Below are 26,614 nucleotides of genomic sequence, written 5' to 3'. Positions count from 1 at the left end.
GGGTTTGAGATATCCGAGGGTTCGAGGTATTGAGGTAGAAATACTGAAGAATATGTAGTTTGGACTTCCAACTGACTTCGACATATCCATGGTATTCGAGATATTGATGTTCGAGATACTGAACTTCAACTGTATATTGTGTAATTAGAAATTAATTTGTTGTTTGTTGTCAGGGAGAGTTGTTGTGTATACAGACAGACTGAGGAGTTTATGTTTTACGTGGATTAATTTGTTGTCGTTTGTTGTCAGGGAGAGTTGTTGTGTATACAGACAGACTGCGGACTGTTAGCAGTAGATTTCGAGTTTGCCGGGAAATCCATAGAGACGATACTTAACTTCACAAAAATGGATAAAGTCCCTGAAGGAATATCTGCCTTTGGTCCGGACAGTACTGTGTGGACGGCAGACATAAAGGTACGTACACTAAATAAATGATATACCTAATGTGGATGGCGGACAATAAGGTATGTACAGTGAGATACCTGGACCGGTCAGTACTGTGTGGACGGCGGACATTAAGGTACGTACAGTGATATACCCGGACCGGTCAGTACTGTGTGGACGGCGGACATTAAGGTACATACAGTGATATACCCGGACCGGTCAGTACTGTGTGGACGGCGGACATTAAGGTACATACAGTGATATACCCGGACCGGTCAGTACTGTGTGGACGGCGGACATTAAGGTACGTACAGTGATATACCCGGACCGGTCAGTACTGTGTGGACGGCGGACATTAAGGTACGTACAGTGATATACCCGGACCGGTCAGTACTGTGTGGACGGCGGACATTAAGGTACATACAGTGATATACCCGGACCGGTCAGTACTGTGTGGACGGCGGACATTAAGGTACGTACAGTGATATACCCGGACCGGTCAGTACTGTGTGGACGGCGGACATTAAGGTACGTACAGTGATATACCCGGACCGGTCAGTACTGTGTGGACGGCGGACATTAAGGTACGTACAGTGATATACCCGGACCGGTCAGTACTGTGTGGACGGCGGACATTAAGGTACGTACAGTGATATACCCGGACCGGTCAGTACTGTGTGGACGGCGGACATTAAGGTACGTACAGTGATATACCCGGACCGGTCAGTACTGTGTGGACGGCGGACATTAAGGTACGTACAGTGATATACCCGGACCGGTCAGTACTGTGTGGACGGCGGACATTAAGGTACGTACAGTGATATACCCGGACCGGTCAGTACTGTGTGGACGGCGGACATTAAGGTACGTACAGTGATATACCCGGACCGGTCAGTACTGTGTGGACGGCGGACATTAAGGTACATACAGTGATATACCCGGACCGGTCAGTACTGTGTGGACGGCGGACATTAAGGTACGTACAGTGATATACCCGGACCGGTCAGTACTGTGTGGACGGCGGACATTAAGGTACGTACAGTGATATACCCGGACCGGTCAGTACTGTGTGGACGACGGACATTAAGGTACATACAGTAGTGAGATACAGTCAAACATCGCAATCTCCAACTCAATGGGGCCGAGAAAAAACAGATATCCATGGGTTCGAGATTTTGAGGTTAAAATACATCAAGCAAATGTAGATGTGCCTTTCGTCTCACTTCGACCTATCCATGGTATTCGAGATGTCAATGTTTTAGATACTGAAGTTCAACTGTGTGTGTCTATTTATAGATATACATTTATACATGTATATATATTGTCTTTATGGAAGAAATGCACCATAAATTTTCATCTTGATTATACTCCACCTCAATTAATCAACTTCGTAAATTGAGTGTATGTGCCCCTGTTGCTTTGTTCAGTTTTGTAGCCCATCTGTTGACGTCTTCTCTATTTTTGTCTATTTTTATACACACACGCACACACCCTTCCACCATTACCCCAACAACAACAAAAAACCAACTAAAAACCGTTTTCATCATTCTCCTATTGGGTTATAGTACATTAGGTAGTTCAAAATTATGATCATTTCAAAATCCCGGCAAATCCCTTTATCAAATCAAAACACAAATGAAGGCTGTTGAGATGTGAGATACACATTGTTTAATCCTTCTTGTTATATTGACATGATCTGTTTGATTTTGTCATTTAAATCTGTTCTCATTCAGTTTTTTGTATTGGAAACTAACCCCTCGCCCATCACCACCACATCCTTTTAATTATTCCAAAATATTAAAGATCCACCCCTGAGACTTAAATTTTATACCCTGTTTTCATTCCCATGATCCACCACAGAAACTTACAGTTTATGCTTGCTTTCTTTTCATGATCCACCCCAAGACTTATACAGTTTATGCTTGCTTTTCTTCTCATGATCCACCCCTGAGACTTACAGTTTATGCGTGCTTTTCTTCTCAGGATCCTGTGAGGGATGGTATGGTGCTAGAGTTTCTACAGAATTACATGGGGCTGATGAAAATACCCGTCACATGGAGGACAGACACCAAGGAGAAGAGTTTGATTTATACACTCCTGAAGAACTTGGATCCACCCAAGTTTACACTGGTAATGTTTTGTTCTTTGCTGCAGTCACAGAAACTTTATGTAATTTTGCACTTTATAAATGATCATGAATGAAATAGTAATAATTACATTTCTAGAATCAAAAGATAGCATCTGATAATTGCATTATAATGAATTAAATTTCTTCTAGAACTTGAAAGACTGTAGCTGATATTTATCGAATGCAGCCAGGAGGGAATTTTAAAAGCCTTTCGATTAATGAAATTAATTATCTAGAGTTATGTTATGATGTGGAGATTTTTGTTTAGTCCGAGTTTGTGACCAGAGAGAAGGCAGTGAAGGACTGCGTCGTGCTACAGTGTACCTACAGCTTCCCAGCCCTTTACCCCCAGCAGTTACTTCCCCTTGTTCTGTCTGCCATCGTTAGTTACGGCTCTCCGCTTATAATCTCAGCAGAGGGAGGCGTGATTCTGTCTGGTGTGGTGCAGACCATCGTGAGAGAGGAACCAGTTAATGGTAAATGAATTTATCACTAAGAGTGGAACCAGTTAACGGTAAATGTATTGACCAGATATCAAGTTTATTAGTCATTTGGAATGGTAATTTTTCCCGTAGTCTGTTTGACGAATCATCAAATTTATTAGTTGTTTGGAATGAGAATTTTCCCATAGTTAGTTTGACTAGTCGTTTGGAATGAGAATTTTCTCGTAGTCTGTTTAACTAGTCGTTTGGAATGAGAAATTTCCCGTAGTTTGTTTGACTAGTCGTTTGGAACGAGAATTTTCCCGCAGTTTGTTTGGTGAGTCTTTGCAGCCCTCCACCTAGAGAGAGTCCAGAAAGCAAAAATTCTGGGGTTGTAATTTGAAGATTATAATTGTTTAAAACTTGGAAATAAATGCATAGAATTGCTATCATTTACAGGAAATGACTTTTACAAGTCACTCAGACTCATTCTGATTATCTAAAAAATATTTGAACAAAACAACTGTCCATCTGTCTATCACAAAATCTTGTGAACACTTCTCCTATGGGGGGGGGGGGGGGGGGGGGGATAATGGGTTATCGGATAGACTTGAAACTCTGTATTTGTAGATGTGCATATTTGTGGGATGGGATTCCTAAAAGTTATAGTGGATCTTGGAGGGATGGAGGATGTTAAAATAGCTTATGAATGCTTCTCCTCCTATATGGCTTATCCGATTGACTTGAAATGTTGTACAATACTTCATTGCCATTTGCAGATGTGCATATTGTAGGGACAGGATGATCCAATTATTTTCCTTAAAGTTATAGTGGATCTGAGGGGTGGAGGGTGTAAAATAGTATGTGAACACTTCTCCTATGTGGCTTATAGGAGTTCATAATGTCTATGTTCCTGCTCATGCTTTTCTTTCTCCACACCATGCAGTGCATTAAGGGGAGGAGATTTCATTTGGAGCACTTCCAATTTGGGGAGCTGGGGAGACATTTGTTTTTCATAAAACCAATCTCTAGTTGATTTTTCAGGGACGAAGGGTTTGACGATCGAGTCTCGCTGTTACCTGCCTCAGATGAAAACCCAGTCTGTGAATGAGGACACGGAGAAGAGCGTGCGAGACTATAGTCTCCATGTATTCTGTATCGTGCGAGACGTCACTGATCGCATCCTCAGGAGGCAGGGCCTGGTAGCCGTTATCTCACAGAACATTCCTCTGAACTCAGGTTGGTGATCAGCATTTAGTCCCTGTCTTGGATTGTATCCTTCCACAGCCTGCTGTTTCACAATGTATCCTTCCACAGCCTGCTGTTTCACAATGTATCCTTCCACAGCCTGCTGTCTCACAATGTATCCTTCCACAGCCTGCTGTCTCACAATGTATCCTTCCACAGCCTACTATCTCACAATGTATCCTTCCACAGCCTACTGTCTCACAATGTATCCTTCCACAGCCTTCTGTCTCACAATGTATCCTTCCACAGCCTACTGCCTCACAATGTATCCTTCCACAGCCTTCTGTCTCACAATGTATCCTTCCACAGCCTGCTGTCTCACAATGTATCCTTCCACAGCCTGCTGTCTCACAATGTATCCTTCCACAGCCTGCTGTCTCACAATGTATCCTTCCACAGTCTACTGTCTCACAATGTATCCTTCCACAGCCTACTGTCTCACAATGTATCCTTCCACAGCCTACTGTCTCACAATGTATCCTTCCACAGCCTACTGTCTCACAATGTATCCTTCCACAGCCTGCTGTCTCACAGTGTATCCTTCCAAAACCTGCTGTCTCACAATGTGTCCTTCCACACCCTACTGTCTCAAAATGTATCCTTCCACAGCCTGCTGTCTCACAATGTATCCTTCCACAGCCTGCTGTCTCACAATGTATCCTTCCACAGCCTACTGTCTCACAATGTATCCTTCCACAGCCTTCTGTCTCACAATGTATCCTTCCACAGTCTGCTGTCTCACAACGATAACCATTCATGTTAATGTGCTTTTAAGAAAGCTTATCCTGTTTTGTAAGAAAAGTCTTTCAGTTTTTGAAACTTTATGAGATGTTGTATCTCGAGCCTCTTCACACTGACTTATTGAATGGAGTGTACTATCTCTTCACATTCACATTGAATGGAGTATGATTTAATGCTCTGTGAAATATATGTCAGTATGAAAATGTTGGAGGTACAGGTATACCATCAGAAACTGAAAGGCATTCTTTTTCTTGATGTATATTTACATTTCAATCATTTTAATTGCATTTTGATAATGAAAAGAATAATAAAAGAGTATTTACACACAGTGATTAGCATATCTAAATATATTTATGCAAAAAAAAAAATTGGTTCTTTGGCCAATTTTGTCAAAAATTGTCGTGGAAAGGTGTTCTTTTTTATTTGATGAAAAACAGGCAAGGGATTTTTATTCATATTTTGATTGAAAACTCACCCTCTTTAATAGAATGAAACTGCTCTCACAATGTGCCATGGCAAAATAATGCGTATCATACTATGCCTTTTTATATCTGTACCGATATTAATGATTCAGAAATACTTGAAACTATACAAATCATTGTTAGTCATTTGCCAAATTTTAACTGTTTACGCAACCATTGGGATGGCGATGGCGGACTTTGTCCAACATTTTACTGATACGAGTATATGCTGTCTAACATGCAGTCGGAGTTCCAGATTTTTTGTTATTCATTTTAGGATAGAAATGGTTAATTAGCATGGTTTAAACAGGATGTGAGAACCAAGTAACTAATTTTATAGGCCTTAGTGTAGTCTCATTTTGTTCACTCTGTATAATGCTACATTGCAGTGAATGCTACTTTGGGCTGTACTCACAACTGGACCCCACTTCCCGACACTGAACATATCCAGTCTGTCTGCACTCTGTGCAACTTGTGCTGTGAAAAGGGAGAACTGTGTCCTTATAACAGAATCATGGGCACGGATCTAAGGGAGTGTGGCTGTAAAACTAAAACACCGGGATGTGTGGATTGTGGAATGTGTGTGGCTTGCGTTAAGAAGCTCTGGGTAACTTATCTATTATCACATTGTATGCCTACTGGTATTTACATATAGATAGAAAATAACCTATCTATTATATTTTATGTCTGTAAAAAAAGTCCCACAGAATATCAGTGTCTATACATATAGATAGAAAACGGAGAGGACTTATATAGGCAGTGTCTGTTGTCTGATCCTGATTTTGACTACGGATAACTCTGTTTACCTGATCAGGGTAAAGGGCTCAGGGCGTGTGTGACCGGTCGACAGGGGATGCTTATTCCTCCTAGGCAGCTGATCCCAACACTAGTATATCCAGGGGTCCTTGTTTACCCATCTCTGTATTTTGTACTGTTCATAGAAGTTGTGAGATTGATCACTGTTCGTTTTCTTCACCTTTCATCGTAATGAAATACTGTTTGAATTATAGATATAAAATAATGTTTACATACAAAAGACTTAGAAGATTGAAGCTCTTAAAATCTTACAGAATGTTAGAACATTTTCCAGACGAAGAATTAATGTAAAATCTTACAGAATGTCAGAACATTTTCTAGACTAAGATTTTATGTAAAATCTTGCAGAATGTTAGAACATTTTCTAGACTAAGATTTTATGTAGCTGTTACTATACAATAATATCACTGGCGTTCAAATCAAGTTGTGTTTGTGAGTGGGCATAGATTTCACTTTATGTTTGTGAGTGGGCGTACACCACAGGCTGTATTCATGAGTAGGCATAAACCACAAGCTGTGTTCATGAGTGGGTGTACACCTCAGGTTGCATTCATGAGTGGGCGTACACCTCAGGTTGTATTCGTGGGTGGGCGAACACCCCAGGTTGTATTCATGAGTGGACGTACACCTCAGGTTGTATTCATGGGTTGGCGTACACCCCAGGTTGTATTCATGAGTGGGCATAAACCACAAGCTGTATTCATGAGTAGGCGTACACCTCAGGCTGTATTCATGAGTGGGCGTACACCTCAGGTTGTACATGACAAGTACATCACACTATGAGCAATAAAGCTGGTGTGTCAGTGACATGAAACCATGAATTAGCAATGTCTTTATGCTTTATTTAATGATCAGCTGTGCAATAATTTACTGTATTGACTGGTCAGTGTTTATGATGATGTTAAAGAAGGAGTGCCGCTGGAAAAACTAGGTCAATGTCAATGAAAGCATAATTAAGGGAACAAATCTTGACAGGAGTTTGATTGTAATTAAGGAGGGACCCAATATTGTTGGCTGTGATATGATTATTATCAATAAGTGTAATGCATGTGAACAAGCTTATATTGACCGTATAATAATGAGATACAACTGTATATCTGTAGAACCTGCGGACAGAGCTGAGACCCATGGCAATGTCCTTGACCTCATCCTCAGAGATCCACGGAGTGACCTTGAATCCTGTGACCTTCAATGAAGTAGAGATTGATGTTGTCAGTGGAATGTGCCCTCCAATATGTTTAAGGTGTGTAGTTGTTAAACAGAATGAAATTATATTTACTGTTAGTAGGGGGTGTTTAATGCAGTCATTGAAAGAAGCAGAATAAGTTATACAGAGTGTAACTATATTTACTGTTAGTAGGGGGTGTTTAAAGCAGACATTGAAAGAAGCAGAATAAGTTATACAGAGTGTAACTATATTTACTGTTAGTAGGGGGTGTTTAAAGCAGACATTGAAAGAAGCAGAATAAGTTATACAGAGTGTAACTATATTTACTGTTAGTAGGGGGTGTTTAAAGCAGACATTGAAAGAAGCAGAATAAGTTATACAGAGTGTAATTATATTTACTGTTAGTAGGGGGTGTTTAAAGCAGACATTGAAAGAAGCAGAATAAGTTATACAGAGTGTAACTATATTTACTGTTAGTAGGGGGTGTTTAATATATAATTGCCTTTCTCTGAATCAGTGTATGACTTGTACCAGGAACCATTGTCAATCTATTAAATATGTTCAGGCTGTACAAGTTGGTAGATATATTACAGATGTATTACTGCAGTAACTTGATCCAAATAGTCAGATCATGTCGAGTTGATGAGCGTGGATCATCAGATTAAATGTGACTTGAAGCGTTGAGATTGATCTGATTATCCACACCTGTCAACTAGACGTGATCCAACTTTTCGGATCAAGTTACTGTAGTAAGGTCAATTCAACTTAATTAGTAGATTATCATCCAGGGTCAGCAAGAAGTATGGGGCGGGTGGGAGGATTTTATTTATTATTTTCTGAGAAAAATATTAAAGACAAACGGTTTTTTCCACAACAAGTTGTGGGGAGGGGGGGGGTATACTGGAATCGGGTTGTCCGTCTGTCTGTCTGTCCGTCCGTCCGTCTGTAGACGCAATGGTTTCCGGGCTCTAAAGCATTACCCTTTCCACCTACCGTCACCATATATATATGGACTACCCATGGGATGAAGATGTTCCCTATCGATTTTGGGGTCAAAAGCTCAAAGGTCAAGCACACTGGACATCGAAGTAGCAATATGGTTTCCGGGCTCTAAAGCATTATCCTTTCCACCTACCGTCACCATATCATATATATGGACTACCCATGGGATGAAGATGTTCCCTATCGATTTTGGGGTCAAAAGGTCAAAGGTCAAGCGCACTGGACATTGAAGTAGCAATATGGTTTCCGGGCTCTAAAGTGTTATCCTTTCCACCTACAGTCACCATATCATACATATGGACTACCCATGGGAAGAAGATGTTCCCTATCGATTTTGGGGTCAAAAGGTCAAAGGTCATGCGCACTGAACATCGAAGTAGCAATATGGTTCGGTTTGTCATGCCATTTGTTTTTTACACTCAGAAAAGAGTTAGTTTATACCTATTACCAACACCCTTTAGGAGATTGGGGTAAGCGGGGGTGGGGTATTGTTAGTGAGCATTGCTCACAGTACCTCTTGTTTTCAACAGATGCGCATCATTTAATGCCAGGTGAAAATCAACCTAATAGTATGCTATTTTCAGACGAATTCCAGGTTGAGTTAAATTTCAAACAGATATATACCTAACTTCTTCAAGATTTACGTCTGTAAGAACGTGAGAAATTAAGAAAACCATATACTAGATCTATTTTCTTCAGGTGGCTTTTCACGTTGCTAAACCGGAAATGTAAACAAGAAGTGTAAATACCGGAGTCGGACATGAAAATATTCCGGAAATCGCAAGTTTCACAAAATAAAAAAATTCGGGGCGGGCCAATTTTTGAGGGGTGTGCGGGGATGATAATCTATCAATTAAGTTGAATTGGCCTAATGATAAATTTATTTATCCCCTTTATGTAATTTAGAATTAAGTAATGAATGTATTCCTAATTACAAAAAACTCAAGTATACAGTGAGATTATTTTTGTGTATAGTTTTGTTTGTGACACAGTCGATATAATCCACTAAAAAAAATGCGTCAGTACATTAATTGAGACATCAGCAGTTTCAGAGAGATATGATCTGGAATCGGATCACCACAATGTGATGATCCGAAATGTCGGATCACCTCTGTGAATTTAAAAATATCAAAACCTTGTTATCTTGAACATGTGAACCCAGAAAAAACTTTGAGATATTCGAGGATTCAAGATATTGAATGTAAAATACTTGAAGAATAAGCAGTTGGGACTTCCAAATCACTTTGACATATCCATGGGTGTCCGGGTAACGCTCTCGCTTCTCACCGCTGCGACCCGAGTTCGATCCCTGTGATTGGCAGTGGTTGCATGTGAGAGGGTATGACGGTCGTCTGCTCGGACATGTGGGTTTCCTTCCACAGAAATGACCCCCTAGCGCAAACATCCATACATTAAAAGGACCCCATTGGAAATAAGCTTTCGAGCTTTCATGAGTTATGCTTGGTATTTATATATGTATGTATATATTTATATACCGAATAAACATTAATTTATTTTATATGCATATGGTGTTTATATATCTCAACTAATTCGATATACAAGAGCTTGCTCTGGGTATAGTCAGTTTTTAAATCGAGGTAAGCTACTGACAAACAAGTTGATGGTACAGGGATTTCAACAGTCTCGATTGAAGTCAGCATTTCGCAAATTCTATGGTCGTTATAACGATCTAGTTCGTCAATACGACCTCGCATTGGGTCAAATCTGTCTGACGTGTTTCATACCGATTGTTAAGCCGTTCTTGGCACACTGATTATGACTGCAGATAACTCCGTTTACCTGATCAGGATATGGGGCTCACGGCGGGTGTGACCGGTCAACAGGGGATGCTTACTCCTCCTAGGCACCTGATCCCACCTCTGGTGTGTCCAGGGGTCCGTGTTTGCCCAACTATCTATTTTGTATTGCTTGTAGGAGTTATGAGATTGATCACTGTTCGTTATCTTCACCTTGCATTCGAGATATCAGTATTTGAGATACTGAAGTTCAACTTTAGTTAATAGTTTATGACAATAAAGCACAGAGTCTAGGGAAGATATATTAAAGTTACATCAGTATAATATCAGTACTCTCAAATACTTTTTATTGAACTTCTCGGTTCTTGATTTTTAATCTATTCTTCTTGTACTGATCGCAGCACGGAGGGGAAAACTGTCATGGCCGCCCCGGGTCTAGGTCGATCGTTCAACAACAAGATCCACTTCTCCGATGTTAGACAGACGCTGGACTACAATAAAGGTACAGTTTAATGCAGCTGGGTTTTTTGTTATCTGCATTTTGATTGGCTAATGTACTGAGGGTTAATATGTGGTAATTAAACAATTATACGTAAATGAAAGAGCGTGATGTCGTGATACGATGACATTAGAACATATTAACCGTTCTTGGCACACTGATTTTGACTGCGGATAACTCCGTTTACCTGATCAGGATATGGGGCTCACGGCGGGTGTGACCGGTCGACAGGGGATGCTTACTCCTCCTAGGCACCTAATCCCACCTCTGGTGTGTCCATGGGTCCATGTTTGCCCAACTATCTATTTTGTATTGCTTGTGGGAGTTATGAGATTGATCACTGTTCGTTATCTTCACCTTGCATTAACATCTTGTGTGAACATTTCTCACCATATCAAATAAATAATAACAAAGAAACAAACATTGCATTACAATGGGAACAACTATCCTCTCGTCTGTTATTTGTGTCTGTTAAAGCTGATTTTACAGCTCCAGTAATGTGTCAGACCATCAAATCAGCATTAATGGTTGAAAATAAAAAATGAGAAGATAGTTCAATTTAGGATATAACCAAAGAACTAGAAAATGATTCAATGTCATAATAAGCAACAGTGAAACTTGCCTAATCTGACAGAGTTTGGTAGAGAAATTCAGATTTGGCAGGATGTGGGAGATAAATTCAGATTTGGCAGGATGTGGGAGATAAATTCAGATTTGGCAGGATGAGGGAGATAAATTCAGGTTTTGCAGGATGTGGGAGATAAATTCAGATTTTGGCAGGATGTGGGAGATAAATTCAGGTTTTGCAGGATGTGGGATTGTGCCGTGTAAAGAACAAGGAAATAAGAAAGATATTGCGAAATTATTAGATTTTGTGGGGACTCACATTTCTGGGTCCTCGTTTTCAACAAATTTCAAACCACAATAAAATTAAAAATATGTAATGTTGCAATGTACAGTGATACATGGTTATGTTGAGGTTACTGAGCTTGTGTCTAATCCTCTGGATGTTCTTGTCAATAGAATATATTCAATTCAATAAATTCACGCTTACAGTAAAACATAGTTACAGTGAACACGCTTATAATGAATTCACACCTACAGTAAAACACGGTTACAGTGAACATGCTTATTATGAATTCATGTTTACAGTAAAACATGGTTACAGTGAACACACTTGTAATGAATTCACGCTTACAGTAAAACATGGTTACAGTGAACACGCTTATAATGAATTCACGCTTACAGTAAAACACAGTTACAGTGAACACACTTATAATGAATTCACGCTTACAGTGAAACTAGGTTACAACAAACATGCTCATAATGAATTCACACTTACAGTAAAACATGGTTACAGTGAACATGCTTATTATGAATTCATGCTTACAGTAAAACATGGTTACAGTGAAAACACTTGTAATGAATTCACGCTTACAGTGAAACTAGGTTACAACAAACACGCTTATAATGAATTCACACTTACAGTAAAACACGGTTACAGTGAACATGCTTATTATGAATTCATGCTTACAGTAAAACATGGTTACAGTGAACACACTTATAATGAACTCACTCTTACAGTAAAACACAGTTATAGTAAACACACTTATGATGAACTCACTCTTACAGTAAAACACAATTACAGTGAACACACTTATGATGAATTCACACTTACAGTAAAACACGGTTACAGTGAACACACTTATAATGAATTCACGCTTACAGTGAAACTAGGTTACAACAAACACGCTTATAATGAATTCACACTTACAGTGAAACATGGTTACAGTGAACACACTAGGTTATAATGAATACATGCTTACAGTAAAATGAAGTTACAGTGAACACACTTATAATGAATATGTACTTACAATAAAACACAGTTACAGTGAACATGTTTATAATGAATTTATGCTTACAGTAAAGTGATTTTCATTTCCTACAGTTTAAAAGCATAAACTTAATGGAAATAATGAATTACTTTTATAACAAATGAAAATTTATCATCTCCAGCACTTCATCATAAGCTGTTTTACTGTATAGAAATCATATTATCCTTGAAATTGGATTTCAAATTACAAAGCGATTTATTCCTTTTTAAATGAATATGACATAAATGCTATTGGATATGATGAATTTCTGTTATAACCAACTCTATTTAGCTGGCCCTGGAGATTCACTATAACCGTATTTTACTGTATAATGAAGTTTGGTTATAACGGATTGTTTTTGGTGGTCCTGAAGATTTTCTGTAGTTCTGTTTTAATGGAACATGAGTTTCAGTCTAATGAGTTTCTAAATTTAGATTTGACTAGATGTCTGGTTGTGGAACTTGATTGGTTGTTTGATTGTTGAATTTGATTGGTTGTCTGATTTTTGAATTTGGTTGGTTGTCTGATTGTTGAATTTGATTGGTTGTCTGATTGTTGAATTTGATTGGATGTCTGATTGTTGATTTTGATTGGTTGTAGATTTGAGACTGTGTGTACAACAAGGGGATAGACTGAAGATTCGGCTGTCAGCTCCACAGGTAATGAAATCACCACCAATAGATTTATAAGCTATATGCTGTAAGCTTCATACTGTCCCTTTGACTGTAAACCAACTCTATTTGTAACGAATTTATTTTGCAATTCACCATTGATTAACTGCTTCTTTGTGACTTAAATGAGTGAAGGACTAGTGTGTATAGAGTGAAGGACTAGTGTGTATAGAGTGAAGGACTAGTGTGTATAAAGTGAAGGGCTAGTGTGTATAGAGTGAAGGGCTAGTGTGTATAGAGTGAAGGACTAGTGTGTATAGAGTGAAGGACTAGTGTGTACAGAGTGGAGGACTAGTGTGTATAGAGTGAAGGGCTAGTGTGTACAGAGTGAAGGACTAGTGTGTATAGAGTGAAGGACTAGTGTGTATAGAGTGAAGGGTTAGTGTGTATAGAGTGAAGGGCTAGTGTGTATAGAGTGTGTATAGAGTGGAGGACTAGTGTGTACAGAGTGAAGGACTAGTGTGTACAGAGTGAAGGACTAGTGTGTATAAAATGAAGGGTTAGTGTGTATAGAGTGAAGGGCTAGTGTGTATAGAGTGAAGGACTGGTGTGTATAGAGTGAAGGGTTAGTGTGTATAGAGTGAAGGGCTAGTGTGTACAGAGTGAAGGACTAGTGTGTATAAAGTGAAGGGTTAGTGTGTATAGCGTGAAGGGCTAGTGTGTATAGAGTGAAGGACTAGTGTGTATAAAGTGAAGGGCTAGTGTGTATAGAGTGAAGAGTGAAGAACTAGTGTGTATAAAGTGAAGGGCTAGTGTGTATAGAGTGAAGAACTAGTGTGTATAGAGTGAAGGATTAGTGTGTATAGAGTGAAGGACTAGTGTGTATAGAGTGAAGGGTTAGTGTGTACAGAGTGAAGGGCTAGTGTGTACAGAGTGAAGGGCTAGTGTGTATAGAGTGAAGGGTTAGTGTGTACAGAGTGGAGGACTAGTGTGTACAGAGTGGAGGACTAGTGTGTACAGAATGTGTATAGAGTGAAGGACTAGTGTGTATAGAGTGAAGGACTAGTGTGTATAGAGTGAAGGACTAATGTGTATAGAGTGTACAGAGTGAAGAACTAGTGTGTATAGAGTGAAGGACTAGTGTGTACAGAGTGTGTATAGAGTGAAGGACTAGTGTGTATAGAGTGTATATAGAGTGAAGAACTAGTGTGTATAGAGTGGAGGACTAGTGTGTACAGAGTGAAGGACTAGTGTGTATAGAGTGAAGGATTAGTATATATAGAGTGAAGGACTAGTATGTATAGAGTGAAGGACTAGTATGTATAGAGTGGAGGACTGGTGTGTATAGAGTGGAGGACTGGTGTGTATAGAGTGAAGGACTAGTGTGTACAGAGTGTGTATAGAGTGAAGGACTAGTGTGGATAGAGTGAAGGACTAGTGTGTATAGAGTGGAGGACTAGTGTGTACAGAGTGAAGGACTAGTGTGTATAGAGTGAAGGACTAGTGCGTATAGAGTGATGGACTAGTGCGTATAGAGTGAAGGACTAGTGTGTACAGAGTGAAGGACTAGTGTGTATAGAGTGTGTATAGAGTGAAGGACTAGTGTGTACAGAGTGAAAGACTAGTGTGTATAGAGTGAAGAACTAGTGTGTATAGAGTGGAGGACTAGTATGTATAGAGTGGAGGACTGGTGTGTATAGAGTGAAGGACTAGTGTGTATAGAGTGAAGAACTAGTGTGTATAGAGTGGAGGACTAGTATGTATAGAGTGGAGGACTGGTGTGTATAGAGTGGAGGACTAGTGTGTATAGAGTGGAGGACTAGTGACTAGTGTGTATAGAGTGTAGGACTAGTGTGTATAGAATGAAGGACTAGTGTGGATAGAGTGAAGGACTAGTGACTAGTATGTATAGAGTGAAGGACTAGTGTGTATAGAATGAAGGACTAGTGTGTATAGAATGAAGGACTTATGTGTATAGAATGAAGGACTAGTGTGTATAAAGTGAAGGACTAGTGTGTGTATAGAGTGGAGGACTAGTGTGTATAAAGTGAAGGACTAGTGTGTGTATAGAGTGAAGGACTAGTGTGTATGGAGTGGAGAACTAGTGTGTATAGAGTGGAGGACTAGTGTGTATAGAGTGAAGGACTAGTGTGTATAGAGTGAAGGACTAGTGTGTGTAGAGTGGAGGACTAGTGTGTGTAGAGTGAAGGACTAGTGTGTACAGAGTGAAGGACTAGTGTGTGTAGAGTGGAGGACTAGTGTGTGTAGAGTGAAGGACTAGTGTGTACAGAGTGAAGGACTAGTGTGTATAGAGTGTAGGAGTAGTGTGTATAGCTAGAAATCTTGGCAATGGCAATGTTTGGAAACATTTCTTGCACGGGAGGAATGAAAATAGGTTTTCTGTATTTCTGGTCACTTTGATAATACAGTTGTTATTCAGTGAGGGTGGTGGGAGGTTTAAGGATTTTTAGTGATATTTTTGTATCATTTGAAAACCACCATGTGACAATCCTATTTTGATATGTTCATATGATACTGACATTATTTTGTTTAAATAAAAGAAGAGAAAAAACTTTCTTATATTTTTTATATTGATGTAGGGGGCAATCACACACTCAGCGTACCAAAGCGATACGACAATAGTACCCAAGTTTGTTCAGTATTACACAGAGTTCTGCCGGGGAGCCGTGGCCCTGCAGGAGGCGGGCATCGTCTGGTGAGGAGAATACAAATTCATTTTGTATGAGAGATAATATTGGCAAAGTTTAGTTGGCTGTGTGCCAAAGGTTTGAGAGTGCATGCTTTCACATTAATTTTGTAGCTTGGGAGAGGGAGATGTTAGTGTACCCGAAAAGAAAATCTTTAAATGGGAGGATTGTTTGTCTTCCTGTTGAGAATTGTTTGCTCATATTTAGACGTTACCAGGATAAGTAACACAAATCTTGATCATAGCAGTGAGAGGGTTCTTTAATGTTCCAATGCCTCTTACAACCCCTGTTTTTAGGTCATATCCGAAAGACCTGTGATTCTCACTTCTAAATGCCAAGTGTTTGGATCCCATGGGTATCCGGGTTAGAATAGGTCCTCAGTACCCCTTGCTTGTCGTAAGAAGTGACTATAAATGGAGCGGTCCTTCAGACGAGACTGAAGCCCTGTGTCACATCAGGTGTGGCATGATAAAGATCCTTCCCTGCTTAAAGGTTGTAAGCGCCAAGCGTAGGTGAAAATTTTGCAGCCCTTCACCGTCAATGGTGACGTCTCCATATGAGTGAAAAATTCTCAAGCTATACACAACCACCCAACGAGTGTTTAGCGAATGAGCAGTCACTACCTATAGTTATGTCTGAGGTTTGATGCGGCCGTGACACGAATTGGGTTTGAACTCGTGACCTCCCAGTTACAAAGCGAATGTTCCACCACTTAGCCACTGTGACTGGGATGGATTTAGTTTTACAGAAGGAGGGGGTGGGGGAAATTTCACAAAGGGATGATTAATTTTACACAGGAGATGCTGAGAGACTGGAGGAGTGCTGAATGATGTAACATATTTTGGGATTACACGTCAGTTTTTCCACATGGTAGCATGAATTTATAATCTAGTTCTGTATTGCCCTTCTTGAGAGTTACCTGGGCATTTTAAAAGGCTCTTTTTTTCTTCTCTTTTGTAGCTATGTGACTGGTGCCAAGAAAGTAGGACAATTTGTGGCACCAAAACCTTTCTCGGAAACCCTACGGCGTTTCTCCATAAGTAAGAAACTAGTTAACGTGTATTCAATAGTTACTGATTTGGGATTTCATTATTGCAGTGTTAAGTGTTCAAGGTTCAAATCTATCATTTTGGTTTATTTCCCCACAAAATTAGAAAATTGGTTAAGTGTAATATATACTTTTTAAAATGTGTTCATTTATTACAAGAACTATCTGACTGTCAATTTGATGGGTTTTTAGCTCACCTGAGCTGAGAGCTCAAGGGAGCTTTTCTAATGACCCGTTGTCCATCTGTCTGTTCGTCTGTATACAAACTTTTCACGTTTCAACTTCTTCCTCAGAACCACAGGGCCAATTTTAACCGAACTTGGCAGAAAGCACCCTTAGGGAAAACATGTACAAGTTTGTTCAAATAAAGGACCATTCCCCCCTCAAAGGAGAAATAATTACAAAAATGCAAAATAGGATTAGGTCATTAAAAAATCTTCTCAAGAACCACTAGTCTACAAGAGCAGAAATTTACATTTAAGCTTCCTGTAATAGTGCAGATTCAAGTTTGTTAAAATCATGGTGGGGGGGTAGGGTGGGGGGGGGGGGGGGGGCAATAGGGGATCAAAGATTTAGGTGTGAATATATATGGAAAATCTTTAAGAATCTTCATCTCAAGAACCATTGGACCAAGAAGGTACAAATTTACATACAAGCTTTCTTACCTACTGCAGGTGCAAGTATGTAAATATCATGGGTCCTGGGGGTTGGATGGGGCCACAATAGGGGATCAAAGTTTTACATACAAATGTATATGAAAAATCATTGAAAATTATCTTTTCAAAAATCACTGGGCCAGAAAAGTTTACATTTACATAAAAGCTTCCTGACATAGTGCACATTCAAGTTTGTTAAAATCATGCCCCCGAGCGGTGGGGCCACAATAGGGGATCAAAGTTTTACAATGTACATAGAAATATATATCTTTAAAAATCTTCTTCTCAAGAACCATTGGGCCAGAGAATTTTACAGTTACATGAAAGCTTGGGGCCACAATAGGGGATTAATGTTTTGAATGCGAATATATGAGCCATTTTAAAGCAAAACTGAACCGAGCATACCAAACCGCGGTATAGTTTAAAGTATTGTGAATCGAACCGTAGCATAATATGACCGTGATGTACCGCCTCGTTAATTGTTACATCCTTACTCCTTGCCATTCTTACTGTCTCAATGCAGATTTCCAGTGGCTCACAAACTTTTCTGTTTATTCTTACAACAACGGCAAATAAATCCTGGAGGTAAAGATGCGATTTTTCTGAATGACTTCAACCCTTACTGATGTCTCGGCAATTAAATTAGTTGTAAATGAAACTTCATTGACATGCCGTATGTTTTAAATGGTTGTCCAGTAATTATGAATTTTTGGCATGTTCCTAAGTGAATTGGGGTAAGTGTGGGGTCACAGTCAGGGGTCACAGTTAGGGTCGTCTAAAGAGCCACATTTCACTCTGAGATAATTGACTTGGGGTAAGCTCTGTGGCACCTGAACATTTTCTATCATGTTTATTTAAGCAGAAAATCAAGAAGTTTGAGTTAAATGGATCAGAGGAAGTATGTCTTTTTCAGAGATTCTTTGCGGTGGAACTAAATGTGATGCTGGTGTGGGGCTTTGTCCGAAGAATTACGGTAGTGACAATATGCCCGGGTGGAAGGGCAATTCCTACGGATACCATGCTGATGATGGAAAGTATGTATTGCCCTGGTCTAACACACTTGATCTGTATGTCTGTCTGTAGCATCATTCTGTTCTTCTGTTTGTCCATCTGTCTGTCTGTCTGAGTAACTGTATAAACTGGCCAGAATTTTTATTTTTATCCTTTTAAGCATTAATTATGTCTCCCTTCTTTCGGGGGGGGGGAGACGTATTGTTTAGGGGTGAAACGATACAGTACCTTCTCGATTCGATTCGATTTTCGATACTTTTGTCTCGATTCAATGATTTTCGATTCGATACAATAGCATGTTCCAAATTCTTTATAATGCTTAGATTTTTTTTATGTTTATTGTATTTATTGCTCTCTGCAGATAAATTCTACATAATATAAAAGCGTTTAGGTAACATAAAGCAACACTCTTATCACTTGTCCTAAAGCCGGGTGCATTTTTCAACTTGACTGTGTCCATTTTGGTACAGCAAAGTCTACTCGTACGTTGATTGGGCAATTTTCAATTCCATTGGCAAATCAGAAACCATGTTATCAAAAACAATGTATGCTATGATTCTAGAACCGTATCGAACCGAAACAGACCTGGAATAAATCGAACATCAAATCGAGACCTCTACATCGCGATTCGGCCGCATCGCGATGCATCGTTTCACCCCTAGTATTGTTTTTCTACATTCTGTCAGTTTGTGCATCTGTCTGTCACAAAATCTTGTGGCCGCTCCTCCTGTATGGCTTATTGGATTGACTTGAAACTTTGTATAATGCTTCATTGCCATTTGTAGACATAGATATTGTAGAGACGGAGGATCCAGTTATTATCTGAAAAGTTATAGTGGATCTAAGAGGGGTGGAGGATGTAAGATAGTTTGTGAACCCCCCCCCCCCCCCCCCCCATCAGAAGGGGATAAGCCACCTCCAGCACTCTCCCCTTCATCCCTTTTGCAATTGATCTGTGTGCCTTCGGCAGTGAGACTAGTCACCAATCAGCATGCTGAGTAAATTACACAATCTAGCAGTCCTTTTGGCTAGTATAGTGGAAAATTTAGTGTCAAACTCTGTAATACCATAAAGTACATTAATGTTTAATGGGGGGGGGGGGGTTGTAATTTGGAGCACTTTCAATTTGGGGAGATAACTGTTTTTAACAAAAGCACCCTAAGTGACTATACATCTGTCACACACTAAGTGACTGTACATCGGTCACACACTAAATGACTGTCCATCTGTCACACACTAAGTGACTGTCCATTTGTCACACACTAAGTGACTGTACATCTGTCACACCCTAAGTGACTATCCATCTGTCACACTCTATGTGACTGTACATCTGTCACACACTAAGTGACTGTACATCTGTCACACCCTAAGTGACTATCCATCTGTCACACTCTATGTGACTGTACATCTGTCACACCCTAAGTGACTGTACATCTGTCACACACTAAGTGACCATAAAAGACAAACGTTTGTTTTTCCCTTGCATAAGAGCCATAGAAGCATGAGTAATTTGATTTATAATCCTATTTTTTAATGTACATTATAATAGGATAAAGCAGGAGGCAAAATCTATTTAAGCCTTCTATCTGAATAAGTACACCTTAAAGTTTGCAAACAGCATGGTGGTGTGTGTTCATTGAATTTCAGTAGTATGACTTTCGTATCGGTTACGGAATCTGTACGGTGGTGTGTGTTCGTTGAATTTCAGTAGTATGACTTTCGTATTGGTTACGGAATCTGTACGGTGGTGTGTATCTGTGGAAACACAGTAGTATGATTTTCGAACTTTCGTACTTTCGGTTACAGAATCTACATGGAGAAGGGATCCAGTCAAATCGTGACGGAGAAATGCACGGTGGGGGACGTCATGGCAGTAGAGTACGATGTCAAAAGTCACGAGTTGATATTCTTCAAGAATGACCAAGAGGTGTGTGTGCTTACTTTTGAAATTCTATTTGATCTTTTCTGATCTTCAGCCTATTATACTGTCAATCACTTTTATTTTTATGAGACCTTATTTTTGCAAAGAGCGAGACATTATATACTCTAACCATTATCATTCATTGTTTTGGCTCCAATGTGCAAGGGTTTATTCAAGTAATAAAACTGAATTTTTGTCAGAGGTTAGTCTTGCAAAATTATTCGTAAATAATGTTTTCAAAAATGATAATGTGATTCACAATATGATAATTTATTGATTTTTGTTGAGATCTTGAGCCTTAATTATTCCACTGGTCAAGATTTATTCACGAGAACTAAATTCTTGTGGATGGCTGGTATTGCAGAATTATGTGTAAATAATGAATGTCGCAAATAAATTGAGATTCACTGTACGATAATTAACTTGAGCCCTATTCCATGTCACGACCACTTAGTAACTACGGTAAAATTTGTTTTTTTTACTGAAGGCTTAATTTGTTTCTGCAGATGCACAAAATGACAGTGCCGGATCATGGAAAAGCGTTGCCAGATTTCTATCCCATTATTGGTCTGCATTCTAGTAACGAGTGCGTCAAACTCATGGAAGTGGAGCCCTGGACTCCGCTGGACCCTAATGTGGTCAGTTACGTAAATTGTTTAATATTCATACAATGCTTGTATGCTAAGTCATGCTGTCAAATAATCAGAGATGTTTTATACAAAAAAGTAGACTAAAGTTAAAACTGTATTTTTTGATGAGCGTTTAGTAGAATGTTTCTGTGCTGTGTTGTATGAGGCATTTAGTAGAATGTTTTTGTGCTGTGTTGTATGAGCGTTTAGTAGAATGTTTTTGTGCTGTGTTGTATGAGCGTTTAGTAGAATGTTTCTGTGCTGTGTGTTGTATGAGGAGTTTAGTAGAATGTTTCTGTGCTGTGTTGTATGAGCGTTTAGTAGAATGTTTTTGTGCTGTGTTGTATGAGCGTTTAGTAGAATGTTTCTCTGCTGTGTTGTATGACGGGTTTAGTAGAATGTTTCTGTGCTGTGTTGTATGAGCGTTTAGTAGAATGTTTTTGTGCTGTGTTGTATGAGCGTTTAGTAGAATGTTTCTGTGCTGTGTTGTATGAGCGTTTAGTAGAATGTTTCTGTGCTGTGTTGCATGAGTGTTTAGTAGAATGTTTTTGTGCTGTGTTGTATGAGGCGTTTAGTAGAATGTTTCTGTGCTGTGTTGTGTGACGCGTTTCAAGGAGAAACCCACATTGGACTGTATTTTTGCACCACAATGTTAAAAACAAATTAAAACTTACTCACGGGAACCAGCAGGCATATTGTGGAGGTCACATAATTACTTGAATGAAAAAACTATCAAAGTTCGGGTTTTTTTTTTTTCAACCACGAGAACCAAATTGGGACTTTTCTAGATATAGATCATTTGACATTACTTAACATCAAAGAGTATGGGATCAGGTGCCTAGGATGAGTAAGCATCCCCTGTTGACTGGTCACACCTGGCATGAGTCCTATATCGTATAGTATGGGATCAGGTGCCTAGGAGGAGTAAGCATCCCCTGCTGACCGGTCACACCTGGCGTGAGTCCTATATCTTATAGTATGCGATCAGGTGCCTAGGAGGAGTAAGCATCCCCTGTCGACCGGTCACACCCGCCGTGAGCCCTATATCTTGGACAAGTAAATGGAGTTATCTGTAGTCAAAATCAGTGTGTAACAATCGGTATGAAACACGTCAGACAGCATTTGTCCCAATAATAGGTTATATTGGCAAGCTAGATAGTGTACGTATCATTAAATGTCCTAACTTTTTGCAATTTCCAGAAAAAAGAAGTTCCTCCTAGTCTGGACTTCATAAAAGCTGAAGGCCTATTGATCAGGTAAAAGTCTGGTTAAAACTTAATGTGTTTGTGATGAAAGCTGAAGGCCTGTTGATCAGGTAAGAGTCTGGTTAGAGCTTTAATTTGTTTGTGATGAAAGCTGAAGGCCTATTGACAGGTAAAAGTCTGGTTAGAACTTTAATTTGTTTGTGATGAAAGCTGAAGGCCTATTGATCAGGTAAAAGTCTGGTTAAAACTTAATGTGTTTGTGATGAAAGCTGAAGGCCTATTGATCAGGTAAGAGTCTGGTTAGAGCTTTAATTTGTTTGTGATGAAAGCTGAAGGCCTATTGATCAGGTAAAAGTCTGGTTAGAACTTTAATTTGTTTTATTATCAATGACGAGTTCCAAAGCAGTGGATCAGCCCACAGTGATGTGTTTGAATTTATTACAAAGTCTTTCATATTTGATAGGTGGGAATTTTATTTATTGTTATTAAATAAGTACAGGAGAGAGGTTCATATTAAAAATTAATGAAACCATGGTGATAATTCAGTAGTTAAATGTAGACTTACTATTACAATAGTGATCAATCATTGGTTCAGTTATCTGTGGCGAGTGGTGCTTTTAACTACAGCTACATATATATAATAATCATGTGACTGATAAGGCCTGTGGGCCTCTTGTTAGATTTTTCTTTAGAACCGCTTGCAGGATTTTGATGAAACTTGATATGGATTAAGTACTAGAGGTCCCTTACAAGTAATGCTGCTATTTGTCGTTACTAGCCCAACTAAAACGTTGACCATGCCTAAGTACTTTTCGGGCCTGTGCACCGGACAGATTATTCTGCACAACACGACGAAGACTCCACTGGGATACAAGGTAAACACGAGAGTTTGTCATCATTGATTCAAGTCGACAATATATGTGTGATGTTCAATGTTGGTTATTTAATTTTGGACCATGGTTCAGATATTTTTGGAGAACGATATGACGGATATCGTTATTTAATAGACATGTATCGATCCGTATATTTCTAAAGATGAGTATCACGATGCAGCGGTGAACTGATGGATCGTTCCGCCTCTAGTCCAGTCACAGGCGATTCGAACCTGAGCAATATAATCACCTGTGCCTCCAAGCATACGCGCTCACGTGGTTCCTCCTTAACTAATTGTACAGGCAGACATCTCCTATTTTTCTAGGGGTATAGCCTGGTCTGTTTGCCTATTTCTGTACATGTATATTTGCTGTGAATTTTGTGGTTTGTATCCCGAGTTTTTTTGTTTAATCAGTTGGAGCCCGCTAACATCTTCAAGGCAAGGGAGGAGGAAGGTGGGGAGGACCACAGTACAGGGATTATAAAAGAAAACGACACCAGGGTTATACTGTGTCATGCCGGTAACTGAAATTTTTCATATTTCTTCATTCAATGACAGGGGATGCTTACCCCTCCTAGACACCTGATCCCACCTCTGGTATATCCAGGGGTCTGTGTTTGTCCAAGTCTATTTTGTATTGCTTATAGGAACTACGAAATTGATCATTGTTCGTTATCTTTGCCTATTCATTTAGTTAATGATATTTATTCAGTGTCATTTATTTATTCACTCACAATAGCTTTTAATTATTCATGGCATCCATAAAATTTAACCAATGACATTTATGAAATGACATACATATATCTATTCAATGATGTTTATCCAGCGATAAATATTTATTGAATGTCGGTGATTAACTAATTTTGTAAAATATCTGGTGTGTATTTATTGACTGATGATGATTTTGTGGAGGATTTGTAAGATATCTGATGTGATTTATTGAATGATGATACTTTTGTAGAGGAGCGGACCTGTAAGATTTCTGATGTGATTTATTGACTGACAATGATTTTGTAGAGGAGTGAATTTGTAAGATTTCTGATGCGATTTATTGACTGACGATTTTGTAGAGGATTTGTAAGACATCTGATGTGATTTATTGACTGACGATTTTGTAGAGGATTTGTAAGATATCTGATGTGATTTATTGACTGACGATTTTGTAGAGGATTTGTAAGATATCTGATGTGATTTATTGACTGACGATGATTTTGTAGAGGAGCGGACTTGTAAGATATCTGATGTGACCATTCAGTGGACTGGACTTCAGAAAAACAAGACATACTCTCCCGCAGAGCTTCAGAAAACCTTTACTAGGAAATGTCACATGTACAGGTATGCAAAATAGAGAATGTCACATGTATAGGCGTACAATATAGAGATTATCACATGTATAGGTGTACAATATAGATAATATCACATGTATAGGTGTACAATATAGATAATATCACATGTTTAGGTGTACAAGATAGAAAATATCACATGTATAGGTGTACAATATAGAGAAATCACCTGTATAGGAGTATAATATAGATAATATCACATGTATAGGTGTACAATATAGATAATATCACATGTTTAGGTGTACAAGATAGAAAATATCACATGTATAGGTGTACAATATAGAGAAATCACCTGTATAGGAGTATAATATAGATAATATCACATGTATAGGTGTACAATATAGGTAATATCACAGGTGTACAATATAGAGAATGTCACATGTATAAGTATACAAATTAATGAAGGAAATGTCATGTAGATGGGACTGGTGTAACAACTTGAAATGAATAATAAATTCAGAGAACAATTGTATGAAATGTTTTGTAGACTGAAGGCCAATATGAAACATGTAGATTACAACAGAGGCTTAACTAGAGTGAACAAAGGAGATAAAAGAAAGGTAAGGACAGCTACGGAAGGAAAAAAATCAGTATGGTGATAAATCAACTCAATCAACTGGAATTTAATTGGTAGTTTTTTTCATTTGAATTTGATTGGCAGATGTCATTTGACATTCAGCTCATGATTTTAGGTCACCTGAGTCACTCAAATGACCTATTGCTACATATGTACATGTTAATATGCAGAAAAGGAAAAATTACGTTAAAAGTACGAAGCCCTTGGGGTTGCAATAATTCTAATGTAGAACAGGTTGCCTATAAGGCTTGTGAACCTCATTTCTGTTGAAAAATTTTGCTAACAAGTTACTTTTGATAGCTCAAAGTTCATTGGACCTTGATAAAACTTTGAAAGTTGAAGAGTTAAAAAGATTGGACTTGAAGAATGAATTAAAAGCGGGAAATTAAAGGTCCAGTGATTATGATTCAGATGTTTTTGTAACCAGAAGTGTGTATTATACGACTTACATTATAATAAAATTATTTCTCAACACTCTATGATGTGGTGCAGCTATTCAGTTGCTTAAGAATTGTGATGTTAAAGTACTAATTGTATAGTTAGATAATTAGTTGTGATGTTAAACTACTAAGTGTATAGTTAGATAATTAGTTGTGATGTTAAACTACTAATTGTATAGTTAGATAATTAGTTGTGTAATTGAACTACTAATTGTATAGTTAGATAATTAGTTGTGTAGTTGAACTACTAATTGTATAGTTAGATAATTAGTTGTGATGTTAAACTACTAATTGTATAGTTAGATAATTAGTTGTGATGTTAAACTACTAATTGTATAGTTAGATAATTAGTTGTGATGTTAAACTACTAATTGTATAGTTAGATAATTAGTTGTGATGTTAAACTACTAATTGTATAGTTAGATAATTAGTTGTGTAATTGAACTACTAATTGTATAGTTAGATAATTAGTTGTGATGTTAAACTACTAATTGTATAGTTAGATAATTAGTTGTGATGTTAAACTACTAATTGTATAGTTAGATAATTAGTTGTGTAGTTGAACTACTAATTGTATAGTTAGATAATTAGTTGTGATGTTAAACTACTAATTGTATAGCTAGATAATTAGTTATGTAATTGAACTACTAATTGTATAGTTAGATAATTAGTTGTGACATTAAACTATTAATTGTATAGCTAGATAATTAGTTGTGTAATTGAACTACTAATTGTATAGTTAGATAATTAGTTGTGATGTTAAAATACTAATTGTATAGTTAGATAATTAGTTGTGATGTTAAAATACTATTTGTATAGTTATATAACCAACTAACTGTAGCTAAACAGCTATATTTGTTTATTTACCCTCAAAACGAAGGATAGGTGTAGGGTTAAACTAACCGGGTAAACAATGACCAAAGAAATAAGCACTGGGGCTGTTTCACCTGTGTAAACACCTGATTAACGTGACTGTTTCACCTGTGTACACACCTGATTAACGTGTCTGTTTCACCTGTGTACACACCTGATTAACGTGACTGTTTCACCTGTGTAAACACCTGATTAACGTGACTGTTTCACCTGTGTAA

At 38.5% G+C, this 26,614-nt stretch overlaps 1 protein-coding gene across 1 annotated transcript in view; it reads left to right on the top strand.

Moving 5' to 3' along the window:
* Positions 1-26,614, top strand: part of LOC125661898 (uncharacterized) — a 140,072-nt gene that overhangs the window by 57,123 nt on the left and 56,335 nt on the right. Inside the window, 18 exon segments of the mRNA XM_056146460.1 lie at positions 250-414; positions 2,368-2,514; positions 2,781-2,988; positions 3,979-4,173; positions 5,774-5,991; positions 7,304-7,443; positions 10,529-10,629; positions 13,101-13,159; positions 15,712-15,827; positions 16,780-16,859; positions 18,437-18,557; positions 20,341-20,461; positions 20,962-21,093; positions 22,285-22,340; positions 23,068-23,164; positions 23,578-23,683; positions 24,381-24,498; positions 24,994-25,066. Of these exon segments, the coding sequence (XP_056002435.1) occupies positions 250-414; positions 2,368-2,514; positions 2,781-2,988; positions 3,979-4,173; positions 5,774-5,991; positions 7,304-7,443; positions 10,529-10,629; positions 13,101-13,159; positions 15,712-15,827; positions 16,780-16,859; positions 18,437-18,557; positions 20,341-20,461; positions 20,962-21,093; positions 22,285-22,340; positions 23,068-23,164; positions 23,578-23,683; positions 24,381-24,498; positions 24,994-25,066 (2,253 nt within the window).

Source organism: Ostrea edulis, chromosome 8 (assembly GCF_947568905.1).
Source record: "Ostrea edulis chromosome 8, xbOstEdul1.1, whole genome shotgun sequence".
NCBI classification, from domain to species: domain Eukaryota; kingdom Metazoa; phylum Mollusca; class Bivalvia; order Ostreida; family Ostreidae; genus Ostrea; species Ostrea edulis.
Note: the sequence above shows the minus strand (reverse complement) of the source record. Positions and strands in the feature narration are given on the sequence as shown.